Source organism: Chiloscyllium plagiosum, unplaced genomic scaffold (genome assembly GCF_037043375.1).
Source record: "Chiloscyllium plagiosum isolate Xiang-an unplaced genomic scaffold, Cpla_swu_hap1 HiC_scaffold_24, whole genome shotgun sequence".
NCBI classification, from domain to species: domain Eukaryota; kingdom Metazoa; phylum Chordata; class Chondrichthyes; order Orectolobiformes; family Hemiscylliidae; genus Chiloscyllium; species Chiloscyllium plagiosum.
The window spans coordinates 28,939,487-28,967,031 of NW_028270162.1; the positions used below are offsets into that span (position 1 = coordinate 28,939,487).

General features: G+C 40.7%; 2 protein-coding genes and 1 long non-coding RNA gene across 4 annotated transcripts in view; 1 reads left to right on the top strand and 2 right to left on the bottom strand.

Annotated features, from left to right (window-relative positions):
• Positions 1 to 4,916, bottom strand: part of ccdc157 (coiled-coil domain containing 157) — a 43,438-nt gene extending 38,522 nt beyond the window's left edge. For both annotated transcript variants that reach the window (XM_088000005.1, XM_088000004.1), the window contains exon 1: positions 4,557 to 4,916. In XM_088000005.1, the coding sequence (XP_087856131.1) occupies positions 4,557 to 4,804 (248 nt within the window). In that variant the 5' untranslated portion in view covers positions 4,805 to 4,916. The remainder of the gene's footprint in view (positions 1 to 4,556) is intronic.
• Positions 4,917 to 11,584: 6,668 nt separating this feature from the next.
• The window catches only part of sf3a1 (splicing factor 3a, subunit 1), a 42,281-nt gene continuing 26,320 nt past the window's right edge, over positions 11,585 to 27,545 (top strand). The window contains exons 1-5 of the mRNA XM_043715664.2: positions 11,585 to 11,789; positions 13,138 to 13,250; positions 13,343 to 13,547; positions 16,827 to 17,084; positions 23,701 to 23,775. Coding sequence (XP_043571599.1) covers positions 11,733 to 11,789; positions 13,138 to 13,250; positions 13,343 to 13,547; positions 16,827 to 17,084; positions 23,701 to 23,775 — 708 coding nt within the window. The 5' untranslated portion in view covers positions 11,585 to 11,732. The remainder of the gene's footprint in view (positions 11,790 to 13,137; positions 13,251 to 13,342; positions 13,548 to 16,826; positions 17,085 to 23,700; positions 23,776 to 27,545) is intronic.
• The window catches only part of LOC122562646 (uncharacterized), a 51,319-nt gene continuing 42,473 nt past the window's right edge, over positions 18,700 to 27,545 (bottom strand). Inside the window, exon 4 of the long non-coding RNA XR_015761259.1 lies at positions 18,700 to 18,718. This is a non-coding gene — a long non-coding RNA (uncharacterized LOC122562646). The remainder of the gene's footprint in view (positions 18,719 to 27,545) is intronic.

A 27,545-nucleotide genomic window follows, 5' to 3' on the forward strand; every position in this document is an offset into this window, starting at 1 on the left:
TGGGAAACAGTCTGAGAGTTACATGGGGACAGCAATTTGAATAGGTTTTCAGGACAACATTCAATTTACAATGTTTTTTGTGATCTCTGATTTGTTGCCACTTTATTCCACGAACAAGCATCACTAAGTTAATTCATTTTGACAGTGCTGATTTTGTGGTTATCATGTTTGCATCATGTCAACCTATAAAATTACCAGTCAAATCAAAGTAAAGTGCTGCAAATCTGAAATAAAATAATGTGCCAGCAATACTCAGCAGGTCTGGCAGCATCTGTGGAAAGAGAAATAGAGTTAACATTTTGGGCTCCAAATGTCTATTCCATTATCTATTTCTGGTCACAAAGGTACAAAGAAGACACTTCAATAAAAGCAAAATGTTGGAAATCTGAAACAACAAAGAAAATATTGTAGCAACACAGCAGGTCTGGCAGCATCTGTGAATAAACAGAGTTAATGTTTCAAGTTCAAGGTGACTCCTCCTCAGAACAAATACTTCAATGTTGGAGGAAGTTATAAGAATTGCCACAAAGATCATGCCTATTTAGAGGCTGAATTATGAGAAAAGACTGCAGTCTTTTCTCATAATTCAACCTTGAAAGATGGAAATGAAGAAGGTATCGTATAAAGTGGGCAGCATGGTGGTTCGGTGGTTAGCACTGCTGCCTCACAGCATCAGGGACCCAGATTCAATTCCAGCCTTGGGCAACTGTCTGTGTGGAGTTTGCACATTCTCCCTGTGTCTGCTCGGGTTTCTGCCGGGTGCTCTGGTTTTCTCGCACAGTCCAAAGACATGCAGTTAGATGGAATTACCATGGTAAATTGCTCCATAGTGTCCATGAATGTGCAGGCTAGGTGAGTTAGTCATGATAAATGTAGGGGTAGGATGGGATGCTCTCGGAGGGTTGTTGAGACTTGATGGACCCTGTGGGAATTCTATGATTCTAAAGGGTGTGTAAGATAGTAAATTATCTGAAAAAAATGTAAATCTGCAAAAAGAAATGCTTTGAACAAATTATGTAGAATAGCATTAGCAGTTATGGATTCAAATTAGTAGAAAATGTGAAGTCTCAGACTTTATAGAATCCCCACAGTATGGAAACAGGCCATTTGGTCTATTGATTCCACAATATTGGTAACCTTGTATTTACCATGGTTAACCTACCTAGCCTGCCCATCCCTGGACACGATGGTCAATTTAGTATAGCCAATCTACCTGCACATCTTTGGACTTGTTTGCCTAGAATTTAAAGTTATGAATTCATAAATTGGGCCTTCAGTGAGTAATAGGGGTGAAAACTTTCTCCTCTTTTTTAAAATAGTTACTCTGAGGATTAAGTGTCGGGCCTTTCCAGCTAAGTGGCCTTCCTAATCTGATATGTTAGCTACGTAGAGAGGCTTGAATTGTTTTCTTTAGTGCAAAGATAGCAGAGAGGAAATCTGATTGAGTTTTATGAGATGATGAGAGGCATAGACAATGTATTGATTGTAATGGAATATGAATTCCCTGATTAGGGCTGTTAATCTGGGACAACCATAGAGCCCTGGCTGATAAGTTTAAAAAAAAGAGTGTCTGACAGTCTGATCACTCTGAGAACTGGCTCTGAGGGAGCTGGATGAGTATCAAGGACTTTCCACATGTCAATAAAGGGTGACTTGGTGATGGGATACCAGTCTCTCTAGAATTATTTTAGATAGGTGTTTTTTCATTTGTGGGACATGGGCATCGCTGACTGGGCCAGCATTTATTACTTAGTTACCCTTGAGAAAGTGGCAGTGAGCTGCCTTCTCAAACCACTGCAGCCTATGTGTTGTAGGTAGCCTCACAATGCCTTTAAGGAGAGAGTTCCAAGATTTTGACGCAGCAATACTGAGGGAACCGCGATACGTTTCCAAATCAGGATGGTAAGTGGCTTGGAGTTGACCTTGCAGGTGGTGGTGTACCCAGGTATTTGCTACCTTTCTCCTTCTAGATGGTAGTGGTCGTGGGTTTGAAAGGTGCTGTCTCAGGATGTTTGATGAATTCCTGCTGTGCATCTTGTAGATAGTAGCAGTAGTGTGTACTGTGCATCTGTGGTGGAGGGAGGGATGCTTGTGAATGTGATGCCAATCAAGTTGCTTTGACCTCGATGGTGTCAAGCTTCTTGAATGTTGTTGGAGCTGTATTCATCTAGGCAAGTGGGGAATATTCCATTACACTCCTGACTTGTGACTTGTAGATGGTGGACAGGCTTTGGGGAGTCAGGTAAGTTACTCACTGCAGTATTCTTTGTATCTGACCTCTTTGTGTAGTCACCGTGTTCATGTGGTGAATCCATTCAATTTCTGGTCAATGGTAACTCCAAGGATGTTGATCGTGGTGGATTCAGTGATGATAACACCATTGAATTTCAAGAGGTAGTGGTTAGACTGTCTTTTATTAGAATTGGTCATTGCCTGGCATTTGTGTGGGGTGAATATTATTTACCACTTGTCAGCGCAAGACTAGATACTGTCCAGACCTTGTTGCATTTGAACATGCGCTGCTCCAGTATTTGAGGAGTCATGCATAGTACTAAACATTGTTCGCTGACAGTTGCACATCCCCACCTTCCGAAAAAGGGGAGGTTATTGATGAAACAGCTGAAGATGGTTGGGCCTAGGTCATTACGCTGAGATGTCCTGGATGCTGAAATTTCTGACTGCTAACAAACACAACTATCTTTCTATGTGCCAGGTGTGACTCCAGCAAGTGGAAAGTTTGCCTTCTGAAACATGGATTCCAGTTTTGCTAGGGCTCCTTGATGCTACAGTTTGTCAAATGCAGCCTTGATATCAACTGCTGTCATTCTCACCTACCCATAGCTGGATAGGAAGCAGCTGCACCTCTTAGGTGAAGGATCAACAATGAGGGGACATAATTTTCAGGTAAATGATAAGTGGTTTAGAGGGAATTTCTTTCAGCCGGAGGGTGATAGGAATCTGGAATTCACTGCCTCGGAAGTCAGTAGATATGGCAAACCTCACAATCTTTTAAAAATTATATGATTGAGCACTTGAAATGTTATAACATTCGAGACTATGGGCCAAGTACTCGCAAATGGGATTAGTTAGGTAGGTCAGTGCAGACTTGATGGGCCTCTTCTGTGCTCTATGACTCTATGATATGTATCCTGTGATGTCTTGTCAAGCCATGTGCTTTGTTTTCATTTAACAAGGTCAGAAGAAATGCCCGAGACCTAATGGGACCAGGAGGCCCAAGTTCAAATCCTCAGTTCCAGAGATGTGTCAGTAAAAGTGTGGTCTTGGACTCTGTGTATGAATACAGTTATTGTCTACTGTATAACAATGTTTACTAAAACACTAAACACCATTCTCAGAAAGCGGTCCTCTGACATGTGGGATTAGTCCTGTGTCCCTTCTCTGTTTGGATGTTTCTCTCCCACCTTTCTGACCAGAACTAAACACAATCTTCAATATAAGGTACAAGTGGAGTATGTTAGGCAAAATTTTAGCTCCATATTTACAATATATTAATTTAGCAGCATTATTCAATATTTTGTTTGCTTTCTTGGTTGCTGCTCTGCAAATGATTGGATATTGTAAATTGTTGACTCTCATATCACTGTTAGATCTTAATCATTCTTTCTCCCAGCTAGCCAATATGTATTTTTAAGGAAAGTGTAGCACAGCATCTAGTCAGTCTAATGCTAACTTTTCAATCTCATATTTCATCTTTTTGTGCCAAACACACCAAGAATTTCCCATCAGTTTCCTTCTTCCTTTTTTAAAATTAATTTCTTGTTCACCTTCAAGATTTCCCTAAGACACTCAGCCCTTTAAGCTGATGTAGCACTATTCCACTCATAGTTCCATAAAGAACTATTCATTTGGATTTCTGAAAGGATGGTACTACTCAGTATCACAGGACTTTACACTGTCCATTTTGGATATGTCACAAGGTTTCAAGTGGAAGGATTGCTTCTAGATGAACAGATCTGGACACACAAACTATTTCGCTTAATCGTTCTCTTGAAAATAGTCATTTCATTATTCAAAGTTTTCAGATCACTAAATAACATTTGATGACATTTAATTAAATGTCACAAAATTTATCCCTGGAAGTTAAATCTCTCAACACTATTTTAATGCAGCGTAAGATCAACTACAGCCTGTGAACAGAGATGGTATAACTATAAAAGAAACAGACAATCTTGGTTCAGTACTTCCAAAATACTTGAGTGATTTTCAAAAACATTCTTCAGAGAAAAAACAAATCAACACCTTAAAAAGAAAACCATTACTGAAAACAGCAGCAACAGGACAATGCAAGTAAGTGTAGATCTTGGGCATATTCTCATTGAGTATTACCTCAATTAATGAAAAATAAGACACTTCTATTAGGTGAAATTGAGGCACAAAAATAAGTTGTTAAATTGTTTAAAAGGAAGTAAACATTTGTTGACATTCTGTATGCATGGGGCACTATCACTGTGTAATAGTTGTTTCCAGCATGAATTCTACTGAGCATTGTTGGTATTTTCTGGAGAAAAGCCAAAGAACAACAACTTGTCCCTTACCTGTCAATGACCAATTCAAATAGCACAATATGAGAATGTTGCGTGTATTCTGGATCATCTTCTACATAATCAAAACGGTTCAATAAAGTAACAAGATCCAAATCACATGATGTTTTATCCGGAAACTTCCATGATGGATAGCGAACTGCGCCAACACGTGAAAATACTTCTATGATTATCCCTTGTACGTCTGTGACATCCTTGCGCAAGCCATCCAAACAGTTTTGATTTCCTAAAAGTAGTGTCATTTTAAAGGTCTTAAAATCAGAATATGAAATGCATCTTCTTGTGCTCACTGAAACTGCTAATTCAATATAACGTAAATGCCACCACAATAACTTAATAGCTCCACAAGGGCAATTTATCTACAAGAAATAGAAAATAATTAGGTTAAGAAAGTTGATTCAACAGTTTTAAACAAATATCCCTTTAAGTCCTAATTTAGTGTAAATGTAATATTGTTTACAAGTTTTGAGAAGACACGCATGAGACTTCCTAGAAGTATGGCATTTTAACCGGAACTCTATCAACAAGTCAACACATTGACTTGGACCCAATTTACCACCCCCTGAGAAAAAGAACAGGAAATGACATCGCCAACCCAAAGAAACCCAAACATATAAATAGAAAACAGGAATCACCAGCAATGCTTCATCCGGAGGCTCACTGAAGATTTTACCTAGTATGGTGATGAAACATCTGACCACGAACCTTCCAGCTCAGCCAGCAAACCTAAAGCCAGAGTATAGTTTACTTTGTCCTAACCTTATAAGACATCTGCTATCAGATTAAAAATATTTTTAACAGGACATGATGCACAGAATGATCTGCAAATTGTATTCAACCAACAGTCCACATACATAGCAGTGATATTTAATATGTTGGCAGTTGCTGCTGAGATAATTGACAAAATTTTACGTGAACAGTGATAATCAATGTTCATAGTTTGTCAATAGTCCTAGATTACTAGTACTACACATGAGAACACAAATATCTGCACAATTGCCATTAGTACTAATACTATTTTTATTTCATAAATGGAAGAATTAGGCATGGAATTCAATTTAATGGTATTTTTAAAAATTACTTCCCAAAGTTAGTAGATGTTTTGCTAACAATAGGATTTAATAAAACTAATGGCAAAGGAAAATGCAAGTACCTCCAACCTTGCTTTATATGCAAAAATTGCAACCATTCTAATTGCTTTCTGTCTATAAAACTGGAGTAGAATGTCATATTGGAATAACCACAATTCTCTAGCCTCAATTAAGAACAAAACTAACTACTGGATAAAAACAAATCATCTGGCCATTTCTGCATCTTGTGTCAGCACTTAAAAAGATCCTTCTTTACATTGTTTTTTTTCTGGGGGAATTCAGTGGGAAGGAAGGATGAGAAAATAAATTATAGAAGGTTGTTGTTCATAATTCATAGTCTGACAAGTTGAAGTGGTTGTTTGGGGCTGACAAAGAGGAGAAAGGACTATATTTGGTAGCAGTGTCCTCTATAGTTAAAAAAAACTGCTGACACAAGGAAAGAGTCAGTTGGACAAGAATCAACAGTTGCAACAAGGAGTTGGCATGTTCGAGGGCCTTCTTGAGATTCAACTACTAGGGGGCACAGATTTAAAGCGAGGGGTGGACGTTTAAAGGAGAAATGTGAGGCAAGGTTTTTTTTAAACACAGAGGGTGGTGGGTGCCTGGAATGCACTACCATGGTAAGTGGTTTAAGAGGTATTTAAATAGACACATGAACGGGCAGGAAATAGAGGGATACAGGCTGATGAGAACAGTTCAGAATAGCATCATAGTCGGCACAGAGATGTTGAGCCAAAGGGCTTGTTTCTGTGTGGTACTGTTCGATGTTCTGTCTTCTGGTGTCAAGAAAGCTGGACCAAAAACAGTATCGTTGTGGTTCTGTTCGCCGAGCTGGGAATTTGTGTTGCAAACGTTTCGTCCCCTGTCTAGGTGACATCCTCAGTGCTTGGAAGCCTCCTGTGAAGCCCTTCTGTGATGTTTTCTCTGGCATTTATAGTGGTTTGTCTCTGCCGTTTCCGGTTGTCAGTTCCAGCTGTCCGCTGCAGTGGCCGGTATATTGGGTCCAGGTCGATGTGTTTGTTGATAGAATCTGTGGATGAGTGCCATGCCTCTAGGAATTCCCTGGCTGTTCTCTGTTTGGCTTATCCTATAATAGGAGAAAGTGAGGACTGCAGATGCTGGAGATCAGAGCTGAAAATGTGTTGCTGGAAAAGCGCAGCAGATCAGGCAGCATCCAAGGAGCAGGAGAATCAACGTTTCGGGCATGTGCCCTTCTTCCTGAAGAAGGGCTCATGCCTGAAACATCGATTCTCCTGCTCCTTGGATGCTACCTGACCTGCTGCGCTTTTCCAGCAACACATTTTCAGCTCTTGTCCTATAATAGTAGTGTTGTCACAATTGAACTTATGTTGCTTGTCACCTGCGTGTATGGCTACTAAGGATAGCTGATCGTGTCGTTTCGTAGCTAGTTGGTGTTCATGGATATGGATCGTTAGCTGTCTTCCGGTTTGTCCTACGTAGTGCTTTATGCAGTCCTTGCATGGGATTTTGTACACAATGATGGTTTTGCTCATGCTGGGTATCGGGTCCTTTGTCCTGGTGAGTTGTTGTCTGAGAGTGGCTGTTGGTTTGTGTGCTGTTATGAGTCCTAGTGGTCGTAGTAGTCTGGCTGTCAGTTCAGAAATGTTCTTGATGTATGGTAACGTGGCTAGTCCTTTGGGTTGTGGCATGTTCTCATTCGTTGTCTTTCCCTTAGGCATCTGTTGATGAAATTGCGAGGGGAACCGTTTTTGGCGAATACATTGTAGAGGTGTTCTTCTTCCTCTTTTTACAGTTCTGGTGTACTGCAGTGTGTTGTGGCCCTTTTGAACAGTGTCTTGATGCAACTTCTTTTGTGTGTGTTGGGGTGGTTGCTTTCGTAGTTCAGGACTACTGTAGTCTGTGTGTGTGGCTTCCCTGTATACCTTTGTGGTGAATTTTCCATTCGGTGTTCTCTGTACCATCACGTCTAGGAATGGGAGTTGGTTGTCCTTTTCTTCCTCTCCAGTGAATCTGATTCCTGTGAGTGTGGCATTGATGATCCGGTGTGTGTTTTCTATTACTGTGTTTTTAATGATTACAAAGGTGTCATCTACATATCTGACCCAGAGTTTGGGTTGAATTTGCAGTAAGGCTGTTTGTTCTAATCTTTGCATTACAGCTTCTGCTATGAGTCCAGAGATGGGTGAGTCCATGAGTGTGCCGTTGATTTGTTCATATATTTGGTTGTTGAATGTGAAGTGTGTGAGGCACAGGTCCAGTAGTTTGAGTATGCAGTCTTTGTTGATAGGTTCCCTGTCTTGTTGTCTGTTCTGTATGTCCAGCAGGTTGGCTATTGTTTCTCTGGCAAGGGTTTTATCGATACAGCCGTTACATCGAATGAGACCATAGTTTCTTCCTTATCTATATGTATATTTCTGATGATGTCCAAGAATTCCTGTGTTGACTGTATAGAGTGTCTGGATCCACTGATCAGGTGTTTCAGTTTCTGTTGTCATTCTTTAGCCAGTTTGTGTGATGGTGTCCCTGGTTGCGATACGGTGGGTCTGAGTGGGATGTCTGGTTTGTGCACTTTAGGTAGTCCATAGAATCTGGGGTGGTGTTGCTTTCAGGTTTCATTCTCTGTAGGTCAAACCTGGTTATTTGTCTGTTTTTTTGCAGGTTTCTCAGTGTGTTGTTTATCCTATTGGTGAGCTGTGGAGTGGGGTCAAACTCTCTCTTTAGGTAGGTGTTGGTATCTGCAAGTAGTTGTTGCGCTTTCTGGATGTACTCTGCTTTCTGGATGTACTCTGCTTTGTCCAGGATGACCATCATTCTGCCTGTGTCTGCTGGTAGTATGATTATGTTCTTATCATTTCTTAGTGTTTTTAGTGCTTCCCTCTTCTTGGTGTTGAGGTTGTGTATTTGTCTTTTCCTTGTTATCAGGGGTACAATATTTTGTCTCACTGTTTGTTGTGTCTCTTCTGTCAGTCCATTGATTTTTGAGTGTGCATTCTAGTGCTGCTAGGAAGTCTGCTGTCTTGGTGTCCATGTGGTTATAGTCGAGTCCCTTGGCCAGTATTGTTCCTTCCATGTCTGTGAGCTGTCTGTGGGAGAGGTTTCTAACCCAGGTATGTGTTGTGGTGTCCTCTCTGTTGTGTGTTAGTTTGGCCATTTTTTCTTTTAGCGCCGTTATTTTGCGGTGTGTGGTCCTTTTCTGTCCTATGGTGACAGCCTGTTCTATGGTCCGGGTCCATTCCTGATTGGTGATTTTTGAAATTAATAATTTTTGGTGTGCAATTTCTTGTATGTATTTGTGTAGTCTGTTGTGTGCATCTGTAATCATTACCTGGATCATCCTGAATCCGTTCTGTCTGGCTGTGTCTCGGGCTTGTGGGTTGTTGACTGGTGGTCTGTATCTGACACATGGTGGAAGGATTCGATTCTTTTGGCATTCGTGCAAGAACTGGAGTTGTTCGTATGTGGCACTTAGGCAGTTGGCACAGGATTCCCATTTCCTGGATTGTCTTAGCATCTCTCGCTCGTAGGTGTTCAAAGTTTGTGAGAAGATTTGTAGCTCGGGTGTTCGTTGTTGCGGTTCTGTTCGCCGAGCTGGGAATTTGTGTTGCAGACATTTCGTCCCCTGTCTAGGTGACATCCTCGGTGCTTGGGAGCCTCCTGTGAAGCGCTTCTGTGATGTTCTATCAACAAATACATCGACCTGGACCCAATATACAGACCACTGCAGCGGACAACTGGAAGCGGCAGAGACAAACCACTATAAATGCTGGAGGAAACATCACAGAAGTGCTTCACAGGAGACTCCCAAGCACTGAGGATGTCACCTAGACAGGGGACGAAATGTCTACAACACAAATTCTCAGCTCGGCGAACAGAACCACAACAACGAGCACGCGAGCTACAAATCTTCTCACAAACTTTGAAAAACAATATCTCCCAAGTCAATTTGCCCAGCATCAAGGCTCTAATCAATTAAAACTAGATCTATGGGGTAAGACATGTTGTTCGTAGGCCTAAAACCAGACTCCTGAAGCAACTGTTTTACTCAGAAGTCAGTTATAAAAACATAGAAACATAGAAAAAGGCCATTCAGCCGTTTGAACCTGATCCACCATTCAAATGAGACATGGTCGATCTGTGGCCTAAATCCATATACCTGCCTTTGGCCAATATCCTTTAATACCTTTGGTTAACAAAAGTATCTCAGATTTAAAATTGGCAATCAATTTAGCATCAACGACTGTTTGTAGAAGAGAGTTCCAAACCACTATCACCCTTCTTAACATCTCTCTTGAATAGGGTGGCCCTAATTTTTAGAATCGCCAATCAGAGAAAATAGTTTATCTTTATCTATCCTGTCACAAAAGGAAGATTGTGGAAATGCTTTAGGCTGTCCTTAAAACACCTTTGAAGAAGTCAAACATCCCCATAAACCTGGCTTGTGTAGAGACCGAAATAGAGGAGACTCATTTGCAAAGTCACTGATCACATGCAGAAACCTCAGTGGGACTGTGCAGACATTAAATCAAAGCTTCGGGTAAAAACCTCAATCATCCAAACAATTCCCCAGCCAGTCATTCAAACAGCACCAGCTTTGCCTCACATGTGGCAGATCCTGCAGATGGGTGCATTGGACTACTTGGACATTTCAGAACCCATGGTACCAGAATGGAAGCAAGTCATCATCAGTTCCAAGGGACTGCTCAAAAAGGAACAGCATCGCAAGGGAGATTGGGGAGAAGCACTTTGAGGAGGTAGGGGTGGGGGTGAGGAAGGGAAAAGCACTTCAGAAGAGAGGAGGGAACCTGAAGCAGGAGGTGAGTGGAGGGTGAATCACCTCGAGAATGGGGAGAAGGGAGGGAAGAACACCCTCAGAGGACAAGAGTACGAGATGGGAAGCACCACCAGCAGATGAGTGTATTGCAGAAGATGGAGAGTCACACGGCTTAATCTGCTTTCCAAACCCTCACAGCACCCCTGATCCAACGGAATCTGAATTATAAAGTTCTTTTTCCCCCATATTGGATAAACAATGAACTATTCAATTATTAGCACGAGGGCCCCCAGCCCAAGGTAAACCAAGAGAATGATAGATGCTGTAAATCAGAAACAAAAACAGAAACCAGGGTCACCTGGGGACCTTGCAGTCCACTGGATTCGATATCGAGTTCAATAATTTTAGGGCTTGAACTCCCCCATGTCCTCGTCCTCTACGACACACACCAGGCCTTTTTAAATCGCATAGTCTGCCATTACACAGTACCTATTGTTAGCCACTAACAGTCTGCGTTAACAGCTATTCACCCTCCCAGCCAGATCGTTATCTACTTCTTTGATCTTCTCTATCTTTGGGCTCTATCCCCACCTATCGTTTACTCTTTATCTCCTCTCCCCACCCTATCTTCTTCATATAAACCGACAATTTCCTAACTACCATCAGTTCTGAGGAAGGGTCACCACACCCGAAACTTTAACTCTGACTTCTCTGCACAGAAGCTGCCAGATCGGCTGAGTTTTTCCAGCAACTTCTGTTTCTGTATATTACGGGGGGGGGGGGGTCGGGCGACAAGTAGCACACGAGTACTATCACTGGACATTCATTTTAGGAATGAAGGTCTACATTAAAGTTTTCCCGACTCCAAAGATATGTCTGAAGAGGTTGATCAAACTCCATCACTGAGCCTGTACCTACCTGCACCGACCGTTAGCTACTCTCCGGCTGTTGACAACGTGCTGTCATGGACGCACGCAACGTAACCATAACGTACTCACGCGTTTACGTGCTTGATCGTCATAAGACGTAAGGAGTGTACCAGGCAATCGAGGGATCAGAACAACAAAAACAAGACTTTACAGTTTAAACATAACAAAAGCAACATTATAACAAAAGTGAAGTATAATTAAAAGGTGATAAGCGGTGGAGACTGAATTAAATGTGTGGGAAGAACTTTACATAAGATACCCAACACTCATCCCACCTCCCCCCGTATGAGGAGGTGGATGGCGCAGGCCGTAGCCGCCATCTTGTTCAGGTCGAGTTTGTTCACGGAGCGGTGGCGGTGGGGGATTGAGATTCCCTATCCTGCTCGGTATTGACATCATGCCGGCCGGACCTGTGCAGGCATTGCCGCCGCCACCTCAGACCGAAAATAACCAGGTGGGTTTTAAAACGGCAAGAGGTTTTGAGAAAAAAAAACTTTGGCACCGTCTGTCGTTGTGATGCGGGTACCACCCCACCCCCCAAACAAGCTGAGGCCTCCAGTCCACAGGCTCTGGGCCTGGAGCTCGCAGTCAACGTCGCATATTGGCCTTGCATCCCGGATTCCGGGATGTGGTTATTTTCCTGTCTCCGGTCTGTATTATCTATTGGTTATGGGAGCTGGTCCTGGATTAATCTCTCGGGCACACGATTAAATAATCCACACATCTGCGGAATGTTAGTCTGATTTGTCACAGAGATGATAATGTCTGCGTTTACCAAGCATTAAAATCAGGCCCATTGTCCGACTGCAATCCGGATGGTTACATGATACTTCTAAAATTCCCCTCGTCCAGTTCACACACGTTTGTAAACAGTTGATGATGGGGAAATATGATACTTTGAAACGCAAAAACAAATAGTGCAGAGTATTGTAAAACAATTTATTTTAGAAGACTGCAGTATTCCAATCATTACTGAGTACTGTTGAGATTATGGCATTGTTGTTAAAATTAATCCAGATAAGCAACTGCTCGTTTAGTTGGAGAAGATGGAGCTGAACAAAGCACAGTACCCTACTGCGCACTTAAATTGTAGTGCACTTATATATTCCAGACTTCATAGGGTCCAGATGAGCCCTATCCCAATATAAAATTAAGTAATAAATTAGCATGGATTTTTAATGTAAGGAACTAACAAGAAAGCTTTCGTTTGTCCAATATAGCATACATCTAAAAGCCAAAAAGAATGTAAATCTTTCAAGCCTGAAAAATTTAGGCAAAATATGATAAGTAATATATTGTTTGGTGTGTAGAGGGGTGATGGCAACTTATGATGAGTTAAATCCATCTACCATCACAAAGCACTGAAATACAATTTGCTGCTTGCCCAGTTAGGCATCTGAACAAATAGAGTATTGACTTGAACCAATTCTTCAGCTGTCTGGGAAGAATTCCATGCCCTATTGACAGCTATAATCCATCAATGGGACAGGTTAGCAGGCCTAGTTATCTGTAGTGCTTTGGAGTATTGAACAGCTACCTGGTTGTAGTTTTTTGACGTTTTGGGCAAGAGACCTTCATTAGGAATGAGGCTTGTGAGCCAAAGGGCCTGGAGAGATAAATGCTATCCTAACATAACATGGGCATTTTTTTTAATCAAAGATTAATGTGTTTTGGGGGTTAATTGGAACAAAAATACCATTTCCACAATCTGATTCTGAGTCATCTGCAGACACAAAGTCAGGTTTTAAAAATCATTAAGGTGATTAAGAATTTAGTGGCAATTATTTTGTTTTGTTTTAAAGGTGCCAGAAGAAACAAAAGATGAATCTGCAACATCCAAACCCATTGTTGGTATTATTTATCCTCCTCCTGAAGTCAGAAACATTGTTGACAAGACTGCAAGTTTTGTAGCAAGGTGAGTGCCAAGTTCAGACAGCTACATGTTGTATTTGATGTGTTACAATGATTCTTTGAGCTTAAAATTGAAAATTATTTTGCATTGATTAGAAATGGCCCTGAATTTGAAGCTCGAATCCGTCAAAATGAGATAAACAACTCCAAGTTTAACTTCTTGAATCCAAATGATCCTTACCATGCATATTACCGACACAAAGTTAATGAGTTCAAGGAGGGGAAAGGCCAAGAACCTTCAGCTGCTATACCAAAGGTTATGCAGCAGCAGCAACAACAACAACAACAGCTGCCACAAAAGGTGAGTAATTTTGTTGACAGTAATGATAGCTTATAATTATATACATGCTTCTAACAGATAAATGTCTTGAGACATTTCACAGGAGCATTAGCAAAAGAAATTTGACACTAAACCCTAAAATTAGATATCAGGAAAGCTAATCACCAACTTGATCAAAGAGGTGGATTTTAGGGAGCATTTTAAAGGATAAGAGAACATTAAAGACAGTGGATTAGAGAGGGAATTGCACAATTTAAAGCAGTAGCAGCTGAAAGCACAACTACTGAAGGTGGAGTGATTAAGATTGGGGAAAGGGGGACAGAATTGAGACACAGCTTTTGGACGGTTGTAATGCTGTTGGAATGCTCTGAAATGGGGAGGGGTGATGCCATGAAGTTACAGTGAAAACTTTAAATGAAAACTGAAAATGCTTTAATTACTCAGAGGCTCTTGCAGTATCTATGGAGAGAGAAGAAAGATTTAATATTTCAGCTCTGTGACGTTTCATAATCAAAATCTAGTGGTTCAATGGAGAGTGCAGGAAGGCATGCCGAAAGCAGCAGCAGGCATACCTGAAAATGAGGTGTCAATGAGGTAAAGCTACCAAGCAGCAAGTGATAGATGGAGTTTTGTGATTCTGCAACCAATAGATTAGATCTAAGCTCTGAAATCCTGCCACATCCTGTTATGAATGGTGGTGGACAATTAAACAACACATTGGAGGAGGAAGCTCCACAAATATCCCCATCCTCAATGATGAAAGAGCCCAGCACATCAATACAAAAGATAAGGCTGAAGCATTCACGGAAATCTTTGGCCAGAAGTGCCAAGTGGATGATCCATCTCTGCCTCCTCCAGTGATCCCACCCATCACAGATGCGAATCTTCAGCCAATTTGATTCACTCGACATGATATCAAGAAAACAATTAGAAAACTGTGGATACTGCAAAGACTTGGGGCCCGGACAACATTCCAGCAATACTATGGAAGATTTGTACTCCAGAGCCTCCCACTGCCCAAGCCAAGCTTTTCCAATACAGTGCAGCACTGGTTTCATATCTGACAATATGGAAAATTGCCCAGGTATGTCCTGTACACAACGCATGGCAAATTCAACCCAGCAATTACCACTCATTACTACTCCTCTTCATCAGTAAAGAGATAACCTGTATAATCAACAGTGTTATCAAGCAGCATCTGCTGAGCAATAACCTACTTACAGACATCCAGTTTGGATTCCACCAGGGCTAATCAGCTCCTGATCTCATAAGAGCCTTGGTACAAACATGGACAAAAGAGTTGAATTCCACAGATGAGGTGAGAGTGACAGCCCTTGACATCAAGGCTGCATTTGACTGTGTGGCATCAGGGAGCCCTAGCAAAACTAGAATCAAGGGAATCTGGGGCAAACTCTTTGCCAGGTTGGAGTCACACCTGGCAAATAGAAACATTGTTGTGATTGTTGGAGTTCAGTCATTTTGACTCAATAAGTTCCTCCTTCAGCTGCTTCAACAATGACCTTCCCTCCATAAGGTGGGGATGTTTGCAGGTGATTGCATAATGTTCAACACCATTCGTAACTCCGATAACTGAAGCAGTCCATGTTCAAGTGCAACAAGATCTGAGAAGCATCCAGTATTGTGCTGACAAATGGTAAGTAATTTTCATGCATTCCTGATGAAGAGCTTATGCTCAAAACGTCAGCTCTCCTGCTCCTTGGATGCTGCATGACTGGCTGTGCTTTTCTAGCACTATGCTTTTTGACTCTGATCTTCAGCATCTGCAATCCACACTTTCTCCAATGCCACACAAATGCCAGGCAATGACCATTTCAAATAGAAGGCAATCTTAACTACTGCTCTTGACATTCAATGGTGTTACCATCAACAGAACATCCACCATCAACAGAACATCCACCATCAACAGAACATCCACCATCAACAGAACATCCACTATCAACTTCCTTCAGTTACAATTGACCAGAAATTAAATTGGACTCTCCATATGAACAGTGGTCCAAGGGCAGGTCAGAGACATGGAATACTACGGTGAGTAACTCCCAAGACTCCCCAAAGCCTGTCTGCCATCTGCAAGGCTCACGTCAAGAGTGTAATGGAATATTTCTCACTTGACTGGATGAGTGCAGTTCTTACAACAATTGACAATATCAATGAGAAAGCAGCCAGCTTGGTGGGCACCACATCCACTACCTCTACCACCACCGTTCAATAACCGTACTGTTTACTATCTACAAGATACACACAGAAATTCATCAAAGATCCTTAGACAACACTTTCTAAACCAATGACCACTGCCATTCTAGGAGGACAAGGGTAGCAGATACATGGACACACACCCCACCTGCAAGTTCCTCTCCAAGCCACTCACTATCCTGACCTGGAAACATATCGCTATTCCTTCAGTGTTGCTGCATCAAAATCTTGGAATTTCCTCTCTAATGGTGTAATGGGTCTACCTACAGCACATGTGTTGCAGCAGTTGAAGGCAGCTCATGACCACCACCTTGAGGGCAACTGGGGACAGGTAAAAACGCTAGCCAGCCAATGATTACCCATGTCCAATGAATGAATAAATAAACAAAAATAATTGAGGCATAGACAGATTTGGAGGTAATACAAATTAACCAGGTCAGTGATAATCAGTGAATTGGGCATGGTAGGTCAAGGACATGGGCAGTGTGATTTTAGATGAGCTCCAGTGTAGTCAAAAATGAGAGACCAACCAGGAGAGCATGGACTGATTAATTCAAGAGGGAGCTGGTAAGGATGCTGGTTAGGCAGGAAATAAACTGTGACAGGTGTGGAGGTGGGCACTATTATGTACAGTTGGTAGTTTGGGTTATGGGCCCGGAGCTTGTCTGTGGATTAGATGCAATGTCACTGTTGTGAATGGTCTGGCCCCACAGAAAGGGATGGAGGCAAAAACTAGATAAGAGTCTGTGGTAGGGTTTGAAGACACTAGCTTTAATCTTCCCAATATTTAGTTGAAGGAAATTTCTCCTTGTCCAGCATTGGATGTTAGACAAGGGGTTGGACAATTTACAGACTGTGGAGGGATCAAAAGTGGAAATGTGCCTAAATGTTTTATTTAACATAGGCAAAAGTTCACAAACAACATTTATTATGTTATCACACAAACTTTTTAATGTGTTTTCTTTCCTTTTTAAGTTGCAACATTGATGAATAAATACATGTTTTTAATATCTCTGTTGAAGTAAATAAAAGTTCTTTTAAATTTTATTTGTGAAATTATAAATTCTTTCCTGTCTCTGTGAATAGGTGCAAGCACAAGTAATTCAGGAAACAATTGTCCCAAAGGAACCCCCACCTGAATTTGAGTTCATCGCTGATCCCCCGTCAATCTCGGCCTTTGATTTGGATGTTGTGAAACTAACCGCTCAATTTGTTGCGAGAAATGGCCGGCAGTTTTTGACTCAGCTGATGCAGAAAGAACAACGTAACTATCAATTTGACTTCTTGCGACCACAGCACAGTCTGTTCAACTATTTCACCAAACTTGTGGAGCAGTACACAAAGGTATTTGAAGGCCAAGGATCGAATCCATCCTGTATAAGTGCATAATTGTTGAGTACTGTGGATCAAGCCAAAATAATGTTCTTGCATATTGAAAGTGGATCGTGAGGTAGTTGATGTGTTGCTTTTAGTTTCCAAAATGTTCCATTAGGAAAAAATGGAAAAAAAGAATGTAACTCCAGTCAAAATGTTTGAGGCAGAAAGCAGGAAACAGCAGGCCAATTAGTTTAACATCTGTCACAGGGGAATTGTTAGACAGTATTGTTGTTTCAGAGCACATTAGAAAAAAGATTTAAAAAGGGAGATCAACACGGTTTGTGAAAGAGAAGTCATGTTTTACCAATTTATCGGATTTCTCTGAAACTAATGTATTCTGGATAAAGACATACTGTACATAGAATGCAGTTGATAAGCTCGAAGGTTACTGTGGAAGTTAAAACTTCATGGTGTAGTAATATTGCAGTTCATATAAATTAGCATGTATAAAAGATTGTCTAGCTCTCAGGAAATATAATAGGTATCAATGGGTCATTTTCTGGTTGGCAAAATGTGTCTCAGAGATCAGTGTTAGATTTATGTAAATGATTTGAATGGAAGGACCAAAGGTTTGGGTGCTAAATTTGCTGTTGATACAAGCATAGTTAGGAAAATAAGTTGTGGAAAAAGACAGCAGGAGGCTATAAAGGGCTACAAGTATGCGATTAGTCAAAGATTTGGAAAATGGAGTACAATATGAGCAATGTGAAATTGTCAAATTGACATGAAGAATAAGATATATTTTCTGAATGGTGAGAGATTGCAGAGGGATTTGAATGTCCTGTGAACAAATCATAAAGTACAGCAAATAATTAGGAACAGAGCAAATAATTAGGAATGGTAATAGAATGCTCTTGTTTGTTAAGAGACTGATTGAACACAAGTAGAGAAGTTGTGCTTTAGTTGTGTAGGGCATTGGTGAGAGCACATTAGGTATATTGTATGCATGGTTGGTCTCTTTATGAGGGGAAAGATGTGTATATACACAGAGCAATTCAGAGAATGTTTATTAGATTAATACAGTTGTTCTGCTGTAATTCACATTTCATTATTGCGCTTTCACTGTAACACTATTGACAAATTGGGGGTATCGTTTCTAAAGTGCAAACTTTTAAAATGTGTGTTGGCTGTAACGCGATTACAGAGGAAACTTGATTATCTGAAAATTGGATTATCCAAAGGAAATCTCGAGGTCCCGATGGAAACGTTACATCAAAGACGTGTTTCCAACAGTGATCGTGTCTTTTGTTTACAGTGATTAAGTAGGCACTGTCACCAAACGACTGTCTGTCTGCCCGCCCTCTCTCCCCACACTTTCCCTGGAGTTCTACACAGGTGTGTACACTAAACCTCCCCCCCCCCCCCCCCCCCCCAGATAATCTCTCCAACATTATCCTGTACAGGGCAAAGGTGGAACCTGTCAAAAGGTTGTGCGTGTGCGTGCGAGAACTATTTAGAGACTTACCCCACAAAGGCAAGTGCAGCAGTCTTGTTGGTGTCCAGTCCAGCTGCCCTGGAGAGGGGCGGATGTGTATGGGGGAGGGGGGCGGGTTCACAGGGTTGGGGCCGTGGCATCGCGTGCTGTGTGCTGCTGTAGTCTCCTGAATGGGGAGTCATGAAAAGAGTCAGAGGAAAGGCATTCAATCGATTAACCAAAGGCTTTTTACAAATATATTAAGGACAAAAGGGTAACTAAGGTGAGAAAAGGGCCCCTCAAAGATCAGCAAGGCGACCTTTGTGTGGAGCCGCAGAAAATGGGGGAGATACTAAATGAGTATTTTGTGCAGTATTTACTGTGGAAAAGGATATGGAAGATATAGATTGTAGGGAAATAGATGGTGACAGCTTGCAAAATGTCCAGATTACAGAGGAGGAAGTGTTGGATGTCTTGAAATGGGTAAAGGTAGATAAATCCCCAGGACCTGATCAGATGTACCTGAGAACTCTGTGGGAAGCTAGAGAAGTGATTGCTGGGTCTCTTGCTGAGATATTTGTATCATCAGGTGAGGTGCCTGAAGACTGGAGGCTGGCAAATGTGGTGCCGTTGTTTAAGAAGGGCGGTAAGGACAAGCCAGGGAACTATAGACTGGTGAACCTGACCACGGTGGGTGGGCAAATTGTTGGAGGGAATCCTGAGGGACAGGATGTACATGTATTTGGAAAGGCAAGGACTGATTAGGGATAGTCAACATGGCTTTGTGCATGGGAAATCATGTCTCACAAACTTGATTGAGTTTTTTGAAGAAGTAACAAAGAAGATTGAGGGCAGAGCAGGAGATGTGATCTATATGGTCTTCAGTAAGGTGTTCAACAAGCTTCCCCATGGGAGACTGATTAGCAAGGTTAGATCTCATGGAATACAGGGAGAACTAGCCATTTGGATACAGAACTATCTCAAAGGTAGAAGACAGAGGGTGGTGGTAGAGGGTTGTTTTTCAAACTGGAGACCTGTGACCAGTGGAGTGCCACAAGGACATTTTGTCATTTGCATAAATGATTTGGATGTGAGCATAAGTACAGTTAGTAAGTTTGCAGATGACACCAAAATTGGAGGTGTAGTGGACAGCGAAGAGGGTTACCTCAGATTACAAGAGGATCTTGACTAGATGGGCCAGTGGGCTAAGGTCCTCGGGAGTGTTGCTGAACAAAGAGACCTTGGAGTGCAGGTTCATAGTTCCTTGAAAGTGGAGTCGCAGGTAGATAGGATAGTGAAGAAGGTGTTTGATATGCTTTCCTTTATTGGTCAGAGTATTGAGTACAGGGGTTGGGAGGTCATGTTGTGGCTGTACAGAACATTGATTAGGCCACTGTTGGAATATTGCGTGCAATTCTGGTCTCCTTCCTATCAGAAAGATGTTGTGAAACTTGAAAGGGTTCAGAAAAGATTTACAAGGATGTTGCCAGGGTTGGAGGATTTGAGCTGTAGGAAGAGGCTGAACAGGCTGGGGCTGTTTTCCCTGGAGGGTCGGAGGGTGAGGGGTGACCTTATAGAGGTTAACAAAATTGAGGGACATGGATAGAGTAAATAGGCAAAGTCTTTTCCCTGGGGTTGGAGAGTCCAGAACTAGAGGGCATAGGTTTAGGGTGAGAGGGAAAGATATAAGGGGCAACTTTTTCATAGAGGGTGGTATGTGTATGGAATGAGCTGCCAGAGGTTGTGGTGGAGGCTGGTACAATTGCAACATTTAAGAGGCATTTGGATGGGTATATGAATAGGAAGGGTTTGGAGGGATATGGGCTGGGTGCTGGCAGGTGGGAGTAGATTGGGTTGGGATAACTGGTTGGCAAGTGTGGGTTGGACCGAAGGGTCCGTTTCCATGCTGTACACCTCTGATTGTATGACTCTGTAACCGAATAATCGATTATCCGAATGAAATAGTGCCCACTCATCACGTTCGGATAATCAAGGTTCCCCTCTACATCACCAACACTTTAAGCACTGTTTCTAAAGTGTGATCTTTCTACAATGCAGGGTTGCACAAGAACACAACCATCACGTGATAGAGGAACTACCTGTAACTGGAATACTTACATGGTTATGTTGGGCAGGTTAGGCTTGAATTTGCTGGAATTTAAGATTAGTAAGAGGCAACATTATTGAAGCAGTTAGGATCCTGAGGGTTCTTTACAGTGTGGATTTAGAGAGGATGTTTCCTCTGGGAGAATCAAGAACTAGGAGTCATTATTTAAACTAAAGGGTCAACCATTTAAGGTAGAGATGAAGATTTTATCTCTCGAGGGCTGCATCTTTGCAGCTAATCTTCAAAACGTGGTGAAAGCAGACTCTTTGAATACTTTTAAGACGGAGGTGGAGGCATTCTTGAAGGGGTTAAGAAAGGGGTTAAAGGTTAATGGGAGTAGGTGGAAAATTAAAGTTACGATCAAAGCAGCTATGAGTCAAATAACCTCCTGCTCCTAATTTGTGCACACATGATAGCATTGACTCTTAGGCCCCTTATGATGCAGCAGTAATGCCCCTACCTCTGAGTCAGGAGGCAGAGGTTCAAGTCCCACTTGCTCTAGAGATGTATAATAACACCTCTTAACACGATTAGAATAAAATATCTAGGATTAACTGTTCAAAGTTCAATGCTGTAAGTTGAGCATGGGGCATCTAAGTGTCTACAATTGTGCAATAGTGCTTACTTAGGGAAGCAACGTTTTCAGATGAGAATGATGTCAAATATTTATAATGGTCATTGAATGCATTTGGGCTGTAATCCAATTCTTTCTTGTCCTCTTACTATTATTAATATTTATGTTGATCAGGGAAATCTATTGCATCTCAAATAATAATAAATTATCCTGTTTCTATTTTATGATCCTTATAAAGAAAACCTTTAGAAACAGATATGAATTTCCCAGTGATTGACTCAGAGCATCTTGGGAGAAGATCTCAGGTTTTAAGACTTGTATTGTAACACAAACACTAAAGTCAATGTTGACTGAACATTACTTAGGGAAAAAATAGTTGTCTACTATCAGTAACACAACAGAGCCACTGTATGTTATCAATAAATATGTAACCTTGTAGATTCTAGTCCAAATCCCTCCTGTGGTTTCAGCAGGCTTTCATCTCCCCACCACACCAGAATATGTTGGTCAGTGTCCTTTTTGAAGGTCACTTCACTCAATCTTCTGAGTATGCTTGAATAAAATCCAGCTACAAAACCCATTTCAGTGACTTTTTAGGTTTTTTTTCCCTTTCCCTCCTTCCAGGTTCAAGACCAATTATTTTCTGTGTGCAAGACTTAAAATGTACACCTTACTTTCAATATGCTTTAACTTGAGCTCCTATCCCTGTGGCAGCCAGGCAGATTTCATTCGAAGTCACATTCTCCCTCTCCAAACTGTACTTTCTCTTAAATTAAAAGAGACTGTTTAAAACCCAACTATCTTATGTAGTCTTCAGTTTGAAAGAATTTTGGATATTTTAGATGTCTACATTAAATTTAATAACTTAAAGGGAAGTCTCCCAGCTTCACTGTTTCTGATTTATTTTCTAAATGGTGAGTGCATCAGTGAATGTTTACAAATGGCAAGTAAAATGTTGGTTCTAATTCTATACATTTGCATTGTTATTGGAAAATATCTGTAAATCGCGAGCTTCTGCTTTGTTAGTATAAAGTGAAAGATTTTATGATGTATACAAATTGACTTGGCTTTTAGAACTCTACATGATTAGTAACCCCATCACTTTTAGTTTAGTAACTTTTTTTTAAAAATACGTTTTCAGCGTGCAAACCCAGCTTTGAGATTCAATGGGATATATGAGATTTATCACCACCAGTACACTTCTGATTCCTAAGATCTTTTGCGACAGTACTATAGGGATTTAACTATCTAGGTTTTTTTTCCAAATGTCTGACAACATTTTATTAGAAGCACTACAGTAGTGAAAATTTGTAGATTCTGTGAAATTATCAAGGAATCTGTATATTTTTGAAGAGATTTTGAAAAGAATTTTTAAGAGTTTGCATGAATTGTCAAGGAATCAGTTGTAATTTTCTTGGATAATAAACACTAGTCCATATGACCTGGTGAACCTTGACCTGAGAGTAATATCCACAGGATTAAAGAAGGAAGCAGTAATGCTGGTGGCAGAAAGTACTTGACAGGAAAGGAGAAAGATCCTCTTTGATGTCCTGAGAGCTTGTGAAAACAAGAAGTGACAAAGCCATGAACCTGAGGTATTAGTTGGTTCATTAAAAGGGAGCTCTGAAAAGTTACACCATTTGACCTGTTGTGATAGTGAGAAGGTTTGAAGAAAAATACTATGATGATAATTGTACCTGTCAAACCTCAAAGGTGAATTGTGTTATCAAATAGGTGTCCTAACCTAGCGTGTGCAACTAAAAAACAGCAATTGTGGAACAGATGTGATATATAGTGCCACATTCAAGCAAGGATGTGACCATGTTTGTGATTGTCAGCAATATTTTTGACTGTTTAAAATGACATTTACTTTTCAGTTTGAAGTATCATTTGATGCTAATTTGTTTTAAAGTGCAAGGTAGAAAAAGTAGAATCTTGTTGATAATTGCTTTGTTTTGGAGTTCATTGTTATTTGGCAAATTATTTTGGTTTATGGTTCCCATAAGGGAGCTGTAATATATCAGGGACAATTATTCTTTGAGGTCATTTGAGGCAAAAAAAAATGTAATTTGAGCAAAATAGTGTGGCAAAGGATATAGTCTTCACAAACCTAAGATGATTTAAACAAAAGCATGCTGGCTAAAACATCAGAGGAAGAAGTGTAATATTGAAAGATTGTAAGTGGAAGTTAGGAAGATTTAACATTTTGTGTAATATATTTTATAATGAAGTTGTTTCAGGGTACATCAATCAACTTACAAAGTTTAGTTCAATTTTTAATCTTTTTTATATTAGTAATTTGAAAAATCTAGAGTGTGCTTTTTTTGGAATTACATAGGGCAGTACTGGAATAGTGTGCTGGGAAAAGTAGATTGTGATATATGCTATAATTGCAGGATTATCAGGTGAGTATTGATTTGAACTTGCCCCTTTCATAAGGAGCAAAACTTATTTGTGTTTCATATAATATTTATTTTCTTCTTCTTAGATCTTAATACCTCCAAAGGGATTGCTTCAGAAATTGAAGAAAGAAGCAGAAAATCCTAAAGAAGTTTTAGATCAGGTGAGACAATACAGATGACTATAATAGACAAAAAGTCATGAACCCCATTAATTGCAGACATAATTGAAACTTGTAATTAATATTTGTTTTGAATAAAGTGTATACAAAAGGCTGTAACAACTTTAGCACTATTTGGGGTAATTAATAGTCCTTTATTGCATTGCAAATCGTTCCTAAATGCTGTGGTGTTTTTTATCCATTAACCCTGCTCTCCTGAGGAGCACCTAAAAATTAAATCTTGCCCTTTACATTATCCACAAAGTTTTGGTCAAATCATCCAAGATGTGGAACATAAGAACAGGTGTACAATATTCAGCTCCTTAAACATGTTCCACCGTTCACGTAGCTCAAGTCTGATCAGAATCCTAATCCCATCTAACTGCATTGATTCCATATCACTTTGTATGTAGCTTTCAATTGATTTAGTGTTATGGACTAGGTGAGACCAATCAAAACATTCTAAAGCAGGCAGCCCAGACCATAACTTTGCAATTTGTTTTGGTAAGTGTACAGTGAAAATTACCCGAAGTAAGTTAGCTAGGTTGACTACTAGATTTTAAAACAGACAAAAATTTATTCACAAAATTACACAATGAAAGACAAAGAACAGAATAACGATGATTATATAATTATGATCAATGTATATGATTGTCTCGCATGCATTGCTGGTAAATAAACACTGATATGTAATACCAAGACAAAGCATAATGTCTCTTTTCCCACCATTGAATATTTCTGTTGGTGAATGTTCAACTTCCTGGAAAAATACCCAATGGGTCTTTCTATTCCCTCCTCATCCTCCTGCAGGAGCACTGCACCGACACCCACATCATCGATAGCCACCTTGAAAGGCTTCCTGTAATCAGGTGTGGCTAATATTGGGGCAATGGTTAACATGGCTTTTCGGCTGTCACATGGCTTTTGACAGTCTGCTGTCCACTGAAACATCTTGCCTTTTTTTAACAATTCGGTGAGTGGAGCAGCCACACTGCTAAAATTCAGCACCAACTTTTGGTAAAAGTAGTACTGCTTTTTTTTTTGTAGACAATGTAGGAGGTTCCCTAATTACTTTCATTTTCACATCCCTTAGGGCTTTTTGTCCATGTCCAATAATGGCCCAGGAAGGTGACTTGGGCTTTGGCAAATTCACTTTTAGCTAGGTTTACCACCAAACTTGCCTCTGAAGTCAGTCAAATAAGTCCGATAAACGCTGTACATGTTCCTTCCATGAATGACTAAAAATCACAAGGTCATCAATATACACCACACAGTTGGGTAATACGCCAGTGACCTTATTAGTCAGTCTCTGAAAAGTGGCTGGACGGTTTTCATACCATTTGGCATTACAAAAGCCGAAATTGCCTTTGCTCTTACTTCATGCCCAAAAATTAATTCAAGTAGACTGAATTTAGTCAATTCGGTGCATCTCTGATTGCGAAAAGTATAAACGGAACTCCCATATCCCAATCATCTGGATAATCCAGACCATAAGCCCTCAACATGGTCTTTAGTGTTTGATGCCATCTCTCTAGCACTCCCTGCCATTCTGGATAGTACGCAGTAGATTTGAAATACTTTATTCCCAAGTTATCCATAACCTCTTTGAATAGTTTGGATGTGAAGTTTGATTTGATTGGATCTCTATTGGTAGTCCATTTCTAGTAAAAGAATTTAAGTAATTCTACTACAAACCTTTTAGCTGTGATGTTGTGTAATGGGATTGCCTCTGAAATCTAGTCAATACATTCATTATTGTTAATAAATACTTATTCCCACTTTTTGTTTGAGGTAGGGGATCTAAACAAACAATCAAGACTCTTGTGAAACGTTCCTCAAATACTGGAATAGGTATTAAAAGTGCAAGTTATATTACTGACTGTGGTTTTCCAATTAGCTGATGTGTGTGACACATCTGGCAAAATTCAAATACATTTTCGTGCAGTCCAGTATAAATGTCTTTGTATTTTAGCCTGCGTTTTCCTCGCCCCTAAATGACCTCCAAGTGTTAACTCATGTGCCACTCTCAGCACCTCCTTTCTGGACCCTACTGGCAAAACAATGTGACAAATCTCTGCCCATTTCTCATCAGCTTGAATGTGTGATGGTCTCCATTTTCTCATTTGTTAAGTAATAACATACAGGGATGCATTCACTTTCCTTCTCTGTAAATGCCTTTTGATATAACTTTTAATTTCTCATCTTTCTGCTGTAATTCTATAAGCTTACAGAACTAAAGATACTTGCAAGTTTACCTATTTGCTGCTTCTGATCAAAAAAGGTCTCTGAGAACATTATATCAGTTTCCTTATCTGTGCCCTTTGATCTCTCCTGTTTCAACTTGTGCCTTTATGATCTTGTGACCACACAATCAGGGAAAATGCCTGGATAAACATCCTTCATGTTTTCAGTTGCCTGCATCTCCACTAGAGTAGGTAGCACGCCTATCGGTGAATGAGCTGTATCATTCGCAAGGACAAATTGTATTCCTGGAACTGAGAGTTTGCCCAGTACTCCTACCACAAATTCCCCACTCTTCTCTAGACACTCTAGCCTCACTTTACATAATTCAGCACTTCTTGTCTCACCATGAATTCCTGTTACCAGTCCCTTTTCTGGCAGTAGTCCCTCAGAAGTACATATCTCCTCATCCTTCAGCATTACAGACTGAGAGGATCCTGTGTCCCTTAACATTGTAACATCTTTACCTGTTACTCCTGGCCTGTGTGAATAAACTTTACCCTTGCATGTATATTTTTTCAGCAGCTCTGGCACTTCTCCTAAATCAACCTCTGATCATCTTGTACACTCTGAGGCAGTTGTCTGACTTCCCTCGTGCTTTTTGTTACTAGTCTGTCCAACAAAACTTCCAGACTTTTCTGGTTTTCCTACATTTGGTTTCTCCTAACCCACCAACATTGTGATTTCATGTGGTCCACTTTATTACAATAAAAACACCGGAGCTTTTCAACTTTTGTCCCCCTCAAGACAATAGACAATAGGTGCAGGAGTAGGCCATTCTGCCCTTCGAGCCAGCACCACTATTCATTATGATCATGGCTGATCATCCTCAATCAGTATCCTGTTCCTGCCTTATCTCCATAACCCTTGATTCCACTATTCTTAAGAGCTCTATCCAACTCTTTCTTAAAAGTATCCAGATTCTTGGCCTCCACAGCCTTCTGGGGCAGAGCATTCCAAACACCCACTACTCTCTGGGTGAAGAAGTTTCTCCTCAACTCTCTTCTAAGTGGCCTACCCCTTATTTTTAAACTGTGTTCTCTGGTTCGGGACTCACCCATCAGCGGAAACATGCTTCCTGCCTCCAGAGTGTCTAATCCTTTAATAATCTTATATGTCTCAATCAGATCCCCTCTCAGCCTTCTAAACTCAAGCGTATACAAGCCCAGTCGCTCCAATCTTTCAGCGTAAGGTTAAACCTACGCTGCACTCACTCAATAGCCAGAATGTCTTTCCGCAAATTTGGAGACCAAAACTGCGCACAATATTCCAGGTGTGGTCACACCAGGGCCCTGTACAGCTGCAGAAGGACCTCTTTGCTTCTATACTCACTTCCTCTTGTTATAAAGGCCAGCATGCTATTAGCTTTCTTCACTGCCTGCTGTACCTGCATGCTTGCTTTCATTGACTGATGTACAAGAATACCTAGATCTCGCTGTACTGCCCCTTTACCTAACTTGACTCCATTTAGGTAGTAATGTGCCTTCCTGTTCTTGCCACCAAAGTGGATAATCACACATTTATCCACATTA